At 45.5% G+C, this 12,543-nt stretch overlaps 3 protein-coding genes across 3 annotated transcripts; all 3 read right to left on the reverse strand.

The window, feature by feature from the left end:
• Positions 1 to 1,980: 1,980 nt before the first annotated feature.
• On the reverse strand, positions 1,981 to 3,044 carry LOC100830339 (transcription factor NIGTH1). The gene is made up of 2 exons (XM_003573310.4): positions 2,532 to 3,044; positions 1,981 to 2,457 (listed from the first exon to the last, which is right to left on the reverse strand). The coding sequence occupies exons 1-2, from the start codon at positions 2,852 to 2,854 to the stop codon at positions 2,400 to 2,402; spliced, it is 381 nt and encodes a 126-aa protein (XP_003573358.1). The 5' UTR covers positions 2,855 to 3,044; the 3' UTR covers positions 1,981 to 2,399.
• A 2,278-nt stretch (positions 3,045 to 5,322) lies between these two features.
• On the reverse strand, positions 5,323 to 8,729 carry LOC100830645 (organelle RRM domain-containing protein 2, mitochondrial). Its single transcript, XM_003573311.4, has 4 exons — positions 8,502 to 8,729; positions 6,840 to 6,908; positions 6,651 to 6,757; positions 5,323 to 5,941 (listed from the first exon to the last, which is right to left on the reverse strand). The coding sequence occupies exons 1-4, from the start codon at positions 8,659 to 8,661 to the stop codon at positions 5,816 to 5,818; spliced, it is 462 nt and encodes a 153-aa protein (XP_003573359.1). The 5' UTR covers positions 8,662 to 8,729; the 3' UTR covers positions 5,323 to 5,815.
• A 325-nt stretch (positions 8,730 to 9,054) lies between these two features.
• Positions 9,055 to 11,034, reverse strand: LOC100830956 (multiple organellar RNA editing factor 9, chloroplastic). Its single transcript, XM_003573312.3, has 5 exons — positions 10,612 to 11,034; positions 10,019 to 10,116; positions 9,852 to 9,917; positions 9,580 to 9,753; positions 9,055 to 9,496 (listed from the first exon to the last, which is right to left on the reverse strand). Exons 1-4 carry the CDS (start codon positions 10,962 to 10,964, stop codon positions 9,581 to 9,583), a joined length of 690 nt encoding a protein of 229 aa, XP_003573360.1. The 5' UTR covers positions 10,965 to 11,034; the 3' UTR covers positions 9,055 to 9,496; position 9,580.
• Positions 11,035 to 12,543: the final 1,509 nt, after the last annotated feature.

Here is a 12,543-nt window from a genome sequence, read left to right on the forward strand (position 1 = left end):
AATTCTTGTCGGAGTGTTTAAGATTTAGATCTTGCAAAGCAATTTGTTGAAGTTGCATCTCAGGAACTACGACTATATCAAAAATTTGTGTATTTTGGAATATATGGACTACCATAATTCCGCGCGAATCTCAAATCACATATTCAAAACCATTGTCTTTGGGTAAAATTTGAGAAATGTAGCATTTTAGAAAACTCGTGCCAGAAATGGCTCTTTGAACTTCAGCAGAATTTTGTCATATTTTGCTCGGCTAGTTAACTCGGCGATGAACCTGGCTAGCTCAACATCATACACTTTGACGTCGAAAAAACTTGGCAAAATCACGGGGTAAAACAATCTTTTTCACCGAACCCGTGTGCATTGCCATGCTTCTCCACACAGATCATAACAAGAACGTTAGCATAGGACGCTTAATCCTTTTTCACCGAACTTTGTAAAAACCATCAATCTTGTCAATTTTCTCTGTTTGCATTTTTTGCATCCATAGGGCTAAACACATGCCAAGGAAACCAGGAACAAAGGAGAAAAGAATGCCAATTTACAAGTGTCCTCGAGCCACGAGCTCAACTCGACAGGCCAGCTCACATACCTTTCTAAAAATGAAGAGAAATGAAAAGAAAGAAAAACCCAGCTCAGCCGGCATGTGGGCACCCACGCCACTCGACAAGCAGGAAATGACCAAAATGCCCTCCGCTCCCACGTCCACGCGGTTCGGTTCGGCGGTTGTTGACTTCCCCTGTAGTCCTCGACACCTGCACCCAGCACAGCAGACCAGAAGGCCAACTATGGCTCCACTCTCATTCACTGACGACTGGGCCCGAACTCTCTGCAGGTCCACAAGTCATAGAGGTTAAGAACGAGAAGCGTACAAATAGGCGCAGGTGCTGCTCGGCTGCTTCGTGCTGTCCGTGAGTCCGTACGATCCATGTTCCATTGGCGGATTTAATTTAGCCAATTAATGTTGACGGATCAGAGCAATATTAATAGCTATAGTCTGCTGTAAGCATTGCAATGACATCTTCAAATAGGATAATAATTAGTATGTATAATAAGTTGGTTATAAGAAACACAACTTTATTAATAATAGGCCCATATTACAGTCTCACAGGATACTTAGGAGCACGTGTTGCAGCTGGCTACTAGTTAACAGCACACTTCTCTTCTTTCTCCTCTCTTCTTTCCATCAACTAAGCATCAAAATAATATTTTAATTTTTGTAACCAGTTTATAACCCACTATTATTCTTTGTTCTAATTAGTAGGAGTAAGATTCAGTCTGTATTTACACAAACATGAGGAGCAACAAAAGAAGATGCATTAAAAAAAACGGTCTGGGAATGCGCGTGCATGTAGCTAGCTCGATTGATCATACACAAATTATTTGCTTTGAGTATATGTGATTCCCCAAGCAATATTATTTCTGTTTCTACCCAAAATTTTGCGAATCTGGTACAGTACATGTACAAATAACTACTCACTCCGTTTCATAATTCTCGTCGAAATATTACATGTATGTATAGACACAATTTAGAAGCCAAATTTGGAACGAGAATTGTGAAACGTACCGTGCACCTCTCATATTAGCTGACAGGCCGGCGGAGCGCTCACATGGTCGTTACAGAGGCACACGTGCATGGATGCTTGCTTGGCTTCTGTGTAAGCACGCGAGATCGCTTAAGACTTCCCCCGCAAAAAAAATGAAAAAGAAAAACTGTGCCATTTCTCCTAGTTCTAGCGGGCCCGAATTGAGGCCTAAAGTCTGGCCCATTACCTTGTAGCGATGGTTGACACGGCCTTCCGAGTCGCTCGTTAGTTAGTTTATTATCCATCCAACATACCATTAGCCCATTAGCATAAGAAGCATATACTCATATCTCCCTGAGAAGCGCCAATCTCATTCAATCAAGGAACAACCAAAATTCAGATAGGTCATTCTTCCTTTCGCAGAATATATGCAGGATTCAGGTATATATAGTGCAAATTTTGTGGCGCAGAAACTTCACATTATAGCTAGCTAGCTGATGAAACCAACTGAACAAGATCCAGCTAGCTAGTCCGTATCATATATATATATATATATAAGCACTATACTATCTTTGTTGATTACACAGTATTCTTTTCACGACCATATTATGTTACATGACATTAATTTACAACCTGGGATATACATGCATATAGAATTATACTAGACACAAAAGATTTACAGTACGACCATATGATTTCCCAGCTCGCGAAGGAGCAAGCTAGCTGGTAAATCAACTTATTCTTCTTTCACTTTATATGTACAGATCCTTGGTTCTGCAATAAGTAGACAGTAATAGTAATCTGTATGCAGAATTGCGATTCTGCCGCTTCGCTTTCGTCGTGGCCGTCATCGTCGCCGCGCCGCCGTGGTGAGAGTCAGAACAGGAACGCCGTCGGCGCGAACGCCGGCATCGACGTCGCCGTCTCCATGTGCCTGCAGCAGCACATAACCAATTTCAATTTCAGACCGCAAAATCCAGAGAAATTAATCGAAATCGAAATTATTACCTGTACTCGCGGCTGTGGGAGCGGGGGAGCACCCTGCCGGCGCCGGAGGGGACGACCCGGCCGCCGCCGGACTTGCCGGTTCCGGCGGCACCGGTGGCGCCGGATCTGGCGGAGGCGGAGAAGGACTCCTCGTAGATGTCGCCGAGGGCGGGCCTCCACTGCGGGGATCCGCCGAGCGACCTGGCCCGCCTCCGGCGGATCCTCCTGGCCGCCGGGGATATCGTCGAGACAACATGGTGGTGGTGGTCGGAGGAGGAGGCGGGCGGGGCGTCGTCGATGGGTCCCGCACGGCAGCCGCAGGGCACGAAGGAGAGCAGCCTCATCAGCTTCCGCCGCACCCCGCCCTCTATCTTGCTGCTGCTTCCTTCCCCCCTTAAGCTTCTCTCTCCCCCGGCCCTAACCTGAGATCGATCTCTTTTTTCTCTCTATGGGGATGAGGAATGCAGCCACTGCCGACGAGTGGCCTCGATCAGCTTGAGCAGCCGGCCGAGCGAGTGTACTCTCTGCTCCGTCACGTGTGGGGGAGGCTTTATAGGGTTCCAGGGGTTGGCGAAATAACGGAAACGCCCTCGCTCTGCAGGACGGCGGCCAGGGGCAGTTTCGGGAGCGTGGACTTTTCAGGGCTATCCATCGCCAGTGCCATGCTGCCCATGCAGGAGAGGGCATTCTTGATTGCGTTCATGTATTTTTCTTCTCATTTGAAATCTTCCTTTTTTTACATCTGTTCTTAAGCGAGTGCAACGTTTAAGGACTCTTTTAAACAAACACTATGGGTTTCTGTCGTTCTGACAGGTTTTTGGGGTTTGGGGAAATTCTTTGGGATCCGGTCAACTTTCGTGTTCGTTTGATTGATTTTAAATCTGGCTCTTGTCATCTATGGTTCTCATTTTTTTTCATGTTTGTTGATTTTTTCACCATCTACTGCAACAAGCTCTTATTTGGCAAACTTTGTTCGGCTCCGGTGATGGAGGTGCAACGATGATGGTCTGCATTCGGCTCGTTCCAGTGCTTCTTACCGTGCTAGGTGGTCCAAGGACCTATTTGTATTTTTTTTAATTACTTTTTAGAACTCCTTGTATTGCTTTTGACGTTAATAGATAGGCGGACCTTTTCACAAAACTAAAAATACAGGTGTTGCAACTTGCAAACTATATTTTTTTAATATTATGTTCAGAATTTAAAATAATACAGTACTGTATTATGTTTTTTAGCTAGAATACAAAGCTGTTTTTTGACTTCTCAACTCCTTGCTTGGAGCCTTAGATGTTGCGCTTAAGCATGCACGCGAGTGAGACAGGGATGCAAACAGGATCCCGCTTCTAAGCCATCTCCAAATTCACGAGTGAAATAGATGAACACTATGTTTGACTAGTTAATTTAAAACTTAATTCACAAACGGAGCATAAATAGATTCCCAATTTGAGTACGTGGGTCCAGGCCGTCAGATTTAGTGTGGGGGAGTAGGTCCGGGCATGCGCGTGACATGATGGATACGTATTCCGTCTACGTGCGTACGTATCTCGTGGGAGCACGTATATATACATGTGGTCATGGTCTTCTGCAACCGTGCATGTACGGAGGGCCTTCTCGAATTTCTTTTTACATTTTTTTCTTTTTCTTTTGAGGAGCCGAAATAAATGAACGAAATTTAGAATTAGCGTAGTGCCATACTGCCATGGAGCATCCTAATGTCTATATATGCTTCTGAATCCATAAATAACATTCTCCCCAGAATTTTGGGAAGAGACATGAAAGTAAACCATATGAGCCAGCTTAGCAACTTAGCATATACTACCTCAAAACTAAAACCGCGACAAGAATTATGAAACGGAGAGAGCCCTCGGCTTAATTAGTTAGTTGCTGATCACATCCCATTTTTTTTAGAAAAAATCCCGATCACATCGATCGACCATGTTTAATTCCCAGCCTGCATAATGCGAGGCAAGATGGTGGGGGTGTGGGGGTGTCTGGTTTTCAGTCGCTGTAGCTGCATTCAACCACCATTTAATCCACAACAACGCGCGCACACACACACAATAAACGGATGGATTAGATGAGATCAGGTTTAGACGCGTACACAACCTGCAGAAGACGCAAGCAGTAGAGTACCACATATGCCACGTGGTGTGACGCGGCCAATTCCCTGCGTCCCCGGGCACGCACCTCTCGCCATCTTCCTCCCCCAAGCTACTGAAAGGAGCCCCTGAGGCTGCCATTTCCCCCAGGAGTAAAAGGCTCTTGAGCTCACCAAAGATCCTCTCTGGGCGTCGACGAGATCCTACCGCGACACTGTGGCACGACGATGGCGACGAAAGATCCGGTGGCCTTGGCTCGCCTCGAGAGGGTTTTCCACCTAAAATCTCGGTCGGGGTTCGACGTGGGTGCCCTTCTACAGGTGGTGCTGATATTATGGGGCCACCGGTGTGAAGTGGCGGCGTCGCCGTCGTTGCTGGTGTTGACGATGGTGGTGGTCTTTGTGACCTGATGCCCGTGAAAGCAGGCAAGCTTCCAGGCCTATCTATTCCAGGTTTATCTAAGGTATCCGAACACACTCAAGGAGTCAAGGTTCAGGAACAACACAGACAATGGTTAACTCTATGCAGTAATCCAAAACTGGAAACGTAAACAAGAGAACACAATGTTTGCAACTGAAATCTACACCAGTGGAACCAGGGTGCACAAAATGGTAGGAAGAACAGATGTCAGGCAACACAGTAAAAGGTACTAGTACAAACCATGCATATCAGGTAATACAAGGTTCATGGCACAGATGATAGTTCAGATAAGATGATAAGCTCGGGAAAACCAAATCCAAGTCAACAACAGCACACGGTACACAGGTACATACACTGCAGATTTGCGTCGCCATCACAGGAACGGATCAGATCAAGGGAATTCGGTTCGACATTCACTTGTAAACGTGTTCTTATTCTGAGAGGCTACGAGTCATTATCAGCTGATAAGGGTTATGACAATTCAAATAAAAGGTACATTCTGACATAACAACACTACCTTCAGGTACAAGGAGGATAAGGAACATTATTCTCAATGGTCCGAATCTGTTCAGTGTATGTTTGCTCACTGCCTGGTCCATATTCGGTTCGGCAGGTGCTTCTCCATGTGGAAACCGTAAACACCCAGTCCAACATGATAAGAATATCGGATCAGACAGGGGCGTTCACACCTGGGACGACACAATATAGCTATATAATCCAAATGTAGAATGCGATGGCTCGTTGATCTGCTGTCAGCCCCACAGCTAGGAAGAATGATTGTCCCTTCATCTACTGTGCACCCCAGGACCCAGATGGTGGGCCCCATGATTGTTGCGGCTGCGAAGTCCCCTCTCCCATCTGCGGCGGTGGTCTGGGTCTAGCATATTCCGCAAAAATAACCCATCCATCGAGAAACTGCACAGAATTAAAGCTGTGTCAAAACTCAGAAAATAAAGTAGTACACATTGCAGCAAGGCTTTACACAACAGCCCAAAAGGTTCAGAGATCCCAGTCAGAACCAGTGAACCGATACTTTCAGAAAATCAAACCACATCAATTAAATACAGTTTTGTTTCATGCTGGGGGTGTCTACTAATTGCTCAGAAGTCGGAACTAATGAAAAATGAAAACAAATCAAGGTAAGTATTAGGAACTACTACTACCAAAAACAAAACTAGTTATCCCACGACAGGTCAATTGGGCCAGGCCGTAAACTAGTAATTATCAAGAGGAACATAACAAAGTGAGCTTCAACCTGTTCCTAGGTACCGTACCCTTCACAAATGACCAAATACCAACCAGCAAAGTAAATCTATTAAGCACCACCCTGCTGCTGTAGAATTGGTCAAGTAGAAGCCAAAAACTGAGTTTGAATACCAAACAACATTGAGCATGCTCAGCTGTACGGATAGCAGGGAAACAAAATGATTGCAACTTTATTTTTTAATGAATCTCAACTGTGTGGACTAATATTTTTTTTTACAGAAAGCACAATGTAGTAGAAGCATGTGCATGCACATATGCATGATGCTCTCGTACGTTTAATACTGAACGAAAGAAATAGACTGAAGGCATTTAGAGATCGGCAGAAATTGGAACAACAAATATGATAAGAAATCCTTACTTTTCCATCCATTCCTTCAATTCCTTTAGACGCATCTTCGACACTAGCATATCTTACGAAACCAAACCCCTTAGAAAAACCAGTGACACGATCTGTGACAACTCGAGCTGCAATTGGATACACAAGTGAGCACTTCAAGTACAGAAACTGTGAAGAATGATGAAATTCAAATGCAAGAGAAAAACATACCGTGCATAACTTCCCCAAACTTTGCAAAAGCTTCTCTAAGTCCATCGGTTGTTGTACGCTTGCTTAACCCTATAACTCATTGTTATTAGTATGATAACACACGGTTGTGTGCACTGCAAGGCTAAGATGAAAGGAAGCAAAAGGGGCAAACATATAAACTTTAAACTACAATAAAGAGTAAAGACAGTAAAATAGAATAAAATCAATACTGCAATGTTTCTTTAGTCCATTCAATAAATACGCACAACAAGCTGAATATAAATTTTAACTTTTAACATGTTCTGTTACGACATAAATTTAGAAGGTCGTATAACAGAATTGCCCTGAAAGGCGCTTAGTACGTTAGTAGGATGCTTGCTATTACTGTACTGGCTTTGAATGTGCTTAGTAGGATGTTTTCATGTTTCAGCAGTCTCGTGTAGGATCAATTGATACAACTTTACATGGCTGCTCCAGGACAACTGTCCATCCTAAGCTGATTCAATGTAATGCTAGCAACACAACTGATCCAGCGTAATGCTCCTTATGCACAACACAACTGATCCAGTTACCAGTGCTTGGTTAAAGGTCACCTTCATCATTAATGATGGTATGTGGAATTAAAAAATGGCTCCAGAAGCAGAAGGAACAAAAGAAGAAATCATGAACAGAGAATTGTCATTCAATTCTTTCTCGAACTGAGCTGCTGCTCTCCTATTTGAGCAGTCATTCCACTGATCTTTCGGTTTTGCACAACAGCCTACACTCAAATAGGTGATCCTATTGGAGCAGCAGCTACAGCTTCTATTCCTAGGAGAGGACAGGTTGGCGTAATGTGAAGAAATTGTATGATTCAGGGAGATGGATGCTCTTTTGACATCATAACTCTGTGGTGTTAGCTCAGTTATAAAAATTCGTAGCACATTTGAACAGAAAACCTAGTGTGGCAGAGTCTGTTCTGGTATTTTTAATTGACCAAAATGACACTGGATTGAAGTACATGTCCAGCTTTATGCTCTATCTAAGCAAGGTGTGAATTATTTTATTCATCAACCGCTTTACCACTCCAGAAAACAAATCAGATAAATTCGTCTAACCTCCATGGTTATTCAGGAACCAACAGCAAAGAGTTCATTTTCCCAGTTAAAAAAAGAGAGTTCATTTCCTGTAGTGGAAACACTTTTACCTACTATCCTGCTAATTATTTCAAGAACTAGTGCCACTATTTCACATCACCTAAACAATGCAAGACATGCTCAGGTTACTCAACAAAATTCATGTCAAGGATTTGCCACCAACAGCACGACGGTACCCCTCTATGTGTTCTTTTTGTCATTATTTTGAACAGAAAACGGAATCAGTATCACAATCACATCTCTTAATTCGTTCCAGCAGCTCGAATCTACAAAATCACGCAGAGTCCTGAATAAGCAACCGCACATGGTATGCTCTGACCATAAAAGTTCTATAATTTCAGAGTCCGAAGCCTATAATGGAGCCCCCACCGAACAAAATCCACACCCAAACAAAAATCCAACGGACCGTAACCGATTGGGGCAAACACCGCGAGACCGAGGCCATTTCTCCGCACTCAGAAGCGAGTTTCTGAGATCAATCTCTGGAAGTGAGCAACGCCCGAGAAGGGTTACGGGCAAGGAATGAAGGGATGATGAGGAACCGTACCGGAGACGAAGAGGTTGGGGGAGGGGTCGGCCTTCGGGGGAGGCGTCGGCGGGCTCGGCGGCGTGAAGGCCGAGATGGAGAACAAGCGCGAGCTCGTCGCCGCGACGTCGGAGATGGCGAACATGCGCCGGAGCCCGGACCTTGCCACCGCCGCCGCCATCGCCGCTCCGATTGGGGAAAAGAAGGCTTGCGTGAGGGGTTAGGGATTGGGATCGGTTTTCCCTGCTCTGTTTCGTCCTGGGGTTTAAGAGCCTGTTAGGTCATGCGACTCGAAATGACTAGAATGCCCTTGGGTCTCTGCAGTAGGGTTTATATTTCGAATGACCAGAATGTCCTTGTTTTTTCCTTCATTTCTCAAGAGTACCATGCCAAATTCATACTATGAGAAATCTTCTTTCCCTGTGAGGGCAGGGTTACTCTGCCTTCCACTGGTCAAAATGGTAGTGTCATTCCTTAACCCAGTTGCTAACCTGAAGAGATGAGGGCGCTATTGTCATTTCAAGTGGCAGCACACCTGATGCTGACGAGAATTTAAGACACTTCTCACACAAACTACAGTGAAATGTGTACAGGGTATTCATGATATTCTAACATTGCAAGAGCTTTCAGCAGTCCCACTCACACTGCATTCAGGATCCCAAACAACCAAGTCGAGGCAAAACAACGTGGATAACATTACCCTGGCTAAGAACTAACTTCAGTTCAATCAAACTAAGAGCGAACAAATTCACACGGACACAACTAAATATTACAGAAAATATCACAAGATGCTTGAAGAGTGACATTTCAGATGGATCGGGATTCCAGTCTCTCGTGACATTCAGATGTCATAGTTCACTCAAACTATCAGCATGATCCAAAACTCCAATTCCAGCTCAGCAAGTCGATTGCACAGCACTAGGCTTTGGAAGAATTTGCGTGTTCCCCAATACAAGGTCGTGACTCGAGACGGTAGAATTAAGCACACCCTTTTGTTTCGGTATGTGAGTAAATCCCTGCAAAAAAGTTGCACAATAAGAATTTGGGTCCGTTTAAACATGAATACGTAGGTAAAGGGGGGATTTGCATGCATTTCTACCTCATGAAGACGCTGACTCAGGCTGAGTGGCTTGTTGCTTCGGTCTCCTGCTGGCAGGAGGTCCATCCCTTCGCCTCTCATACCGCCTGCTTTCGTACTTTGATGTCCTCCGCTCCTTTGGTTGGTAGGTTGGGTATGTGCATGGGATTATCTCACCATTTATGTATTTATCACCTGAAAGAGAATTAAAAAGAACAAAAATAGTGAAGAACTCGTGCTACAGAAGCGGGAAGCACATAAATGACAGCTGGAGATAATAGTGTCGCACTGACCTCCATAGTCTTTGTTTTTGACATCGATGTAGGAATCAGGGAGCACCCATAGAACACCAGGCAGACCTACAGGCATCGCAAGGCCAGTTTTATACAAGGAAATTCCGAAAATGTTCCACAAAAATGGTTTTGTATGTACTGAAACAACCCGCACAATCGAGGATTACCCTTGAACTTCTCGGACGTTTCTTCGTCGACAGTGCACTGGAACCCAGTGTAAGTGGTCGTGCTGAAGGCATACATGTTCTTCTTCGCTTCCTCCATGCTGCAGTTGTAACCAAATACTCAGTCCAGACTTGCACATTGTGTAGAATTTGGTTCACCAGATCAAACAAAATAAGGACAATTCAAGCCTACAAACACTATGCACTGCTATATCCAACTGCACAGACGCTCACGTCTCAACGAACATGGCGCGGTTGATCTTCCCACAGCTTGGAAATCTAACCAATTGCCGTTTCATGTGAAATTCTGAAAAGCATTTTCAGAAGCATGATAGAACTTCCACGGCAGGGACCAACCGAATGGGACGTTTAAACTTCACTATGAGATAAATTGCAGGACTCCGGTTCCAACAGCAATCTGGGCATGCTCCATCGTCTCTTAGAACTAGCAGTAACTAGCATTATACTACCAGTACTGAACTACTGAAACAGCATTTTTGGTACTGAGCAATGTCTAGGAAGAACTGAAGGAACCTGCTGCGGCACGGGGAATGGAAACAGATGGAAGAGAAAAGCGCGGTGAATGTAGCAGGTACCTGCCGAGGACGGTGGCGAGGGTGTTGAGGTAGGTGTCGATCATCTGCTCCCGCGTGGGCGCGGGGTCCTTGGGGAACTCCATGACGATCAGCCAGTGGTTGTAGTCGCACCCGGGGAGCAGTATCGTCTCCCTCTGCTCGCTCCCCGGCGCCGCGCGGGCCGCCGTCAGCCTCATCGCCCGTCCCGCCGCCGCCGCCGCCGCCGCGAGGGCGATCGCCGGGAACACCGTGCCGGCGGAGGAAGCGCGGGGGAGCGCCGCGGTGGATGCGGAGAAAGAGGGCCTGGCGGGGAAGGCGAAGGACCTGGTGGCCGCGACCCGCGCGGTGGCGGCGGCCGTCGGGAGGGAAGCCATTGCAGCGCTCGAGTGCGAGTGTTTGGGAAGAAGCGAGGTTTTTGCGAGTTGGGGATAAGGTGAGCGAGGAGAGAAGAAGAAGAAGATATTTCTCGGCCAGGGGGTTTAGGCAGCGTTGTGTAATTGGGCCTAAGGACGGGCCGAATTCCAGCCCAGTGTTTGCCTCTGGACTTCTTCTTTTTTTGAGGCTGTCTCTGGGCTTCTTCGATCCACATAAATTTGCACGGCAAACAGTTCCAAAACAAAATCCCTCAAAAAAAAAAGGATGCACCGAGCACAGTTCAAAAAAAAAAGGATGCACTGAGCAGTGAAAGGTTCGCTTCAACTAGTAGATGTCAAAGATTTCTGTGAAAAGATTACACATAATTTTCGTTCGTAAAAAGAAATTCGTGAAGAAAAAAAACATACTCCTACTTCTTGTCCGTGGTCAATATAAACAGGTTTGGTGCGCTTCACTACATCTTATGTTTGACAAAAAAATGTGTTTGGCCATTGATCAGATTACATGTTTCTACGTACATGAACATTGATCTAGATGACTTATTTGCCCGTGCTTCACCGGCTGGTGTTTTTTAGTTTAATGAGTCAAACCGGGCACCGGCCGGACATCTCTCTTCGCTTTTGTCTTTGGCCGCAAAGCCTTCATCTTTTGGGGCATTTGTTTCCTTCTCACCCAGCCCAGTCAAAGTCTCTTTGCGCAAAGTATGGAGGCGAACGTTGACTGTTTGACCGGGACAAGGCTAGAATTGCGACCAAGGAAAACCTGGACGACCCAGTCTTCCTACAAAATCTTCTCTAGAACATTTATTTGAGTAAATTTTTTTTTGAAAAAGATAAGGGACCAGCAAACCATATAGCTCAAACAAACAGACAAACGTCTGCATGCTAAGATGAGTGCCCACAGCCCCACAAATCCACAATGCAACACGTGGCAAAGCCAGGGTAGGCAAGCAAAAGAGAAGATCCAAACACATTGGAGCCCCCTAGTCCCCTGCTGCTCTCTCGGCCAACGACAAAGCAAATCAATCGTCTAGAACCTTCGATTTGGCAGCTTCCATTTGGCTAACAAGATTGTTCATCCTCAAACATATCACGATGACGGATACAAACGTTTTGTAAAGCGAAATTTCCGTGCAAATGTTCGAAAACCCGCATCTCGACGTCGAAAACAGGAATCAAACCCGAGAGGATGGATTCGGTTGCGCAACCACTGTCGAAGTTTCGTTCTCAACGTGACGATATCTAGGCGGGTGGATGTCGAGGGTCTACCTCGGCAATACTCTGATTCGAGGGTTTTCGATTGAATGAGAGCACGGGGTGCACCACTGATCTTGTCGACTAACAAAGATTAGGGGAGCCGCAAGGTTTACCCATCTTCAGGGCCCTCAGAAGGTAAAACCCCTACGTCCTGCTTTTGGTGTATTGTATTGATTGGGATTACAGAGGATCTATGAAGCTATGATGCGCAGATGAATCTGGCGTGAATGTGTAGAGATCCCCCTTCCTGACTCCCCTCCTAGTCTTATATACTGGCGGCTAGGTCTCGGACATGATAATCGGAAATGTTACAATCAAATCA

This window comes from Brachypodium distachyon, chromosome 3 (assembly GCF_000005505.3).
Source record: "Brachypodium distachyon strain Bd21 chromosome 3, Brachypodium_distachyon_v3.0, whole genome shotgun sequence".
NCBI lineage: Eukaryota > Viridiplantae > Streptophyta > Magnoliopsida > Poales > Poaceae > Brachypodium > Brachypodium distachyon.

What these genes read in the sequence shown, in the direction of transcription:
- LOC100830956 (XM_003573312.3), bottom strand. Translation starts at nt 10,964, where the DNA reads ATGGCTTCCCTCCCGACGGCCGCCGCCACCGCGCGGGTCGCGGCCACC. An exon ending in CTCGCCACCGTCCTCGGCAG is followed by an intron (nt 10,117 to 10,611) that starts GTACCTGCTACA and finishes TTACAACTGCAG; the next exon opens with CATGGAGGAAGCGAAGAAGA. An exon ending in CAAAAACAAAGACTATGGAG is followed by an intron (nt 9,754 to 9,851) that starts GTCAGTGCGACA and finishes ATTCTCTTTCAG; the next exon opens with GTGATAAATACATAAATGGT.
- LOC100830339 (XM_003573310.4), bottom strand. Translation starts at nt 2,854, where the DNA reads ATGAGGCTGCTCTCCTTCGTGCCCTGCGGCTGCCGTGCGGGACCCATC. An exon ending in TCCCACAGCCGCGAGTACAG is followed by an intron (nt 2,458 to 2,531) that starts GTAATAATTTCG and finishes GTGCTGCTGCAG; the next exon opens with GCACATGGAGACGGCGACGT.
- LOC100830645 (XM_003573311.4), bottom strand. Translation starts at nt 8,661, where the DNA reads ATGGCGGCGGCGGTGGCAAGGTCCGGGCTCCGGCGCATGTTCGCCATC. An exon ending in CCCCAACCTCTTCGTCTCCG is followed by an intron (nt 6,909 to 8,501) that starts GTACGGTTCCTC and finishes AATGAGTTATAG; the next exon opens with GGTTAAGCAAGCGTACAACA. An exon ending in GTTTGGGGAAGTTATGCACG is followed by an intron (nt 6,758 to 6,839) that starts GTATGTTTTTCT and finishes ATCCAATTGCAG; the next exon opens with CTCGAGTTGTCACAGATCGT.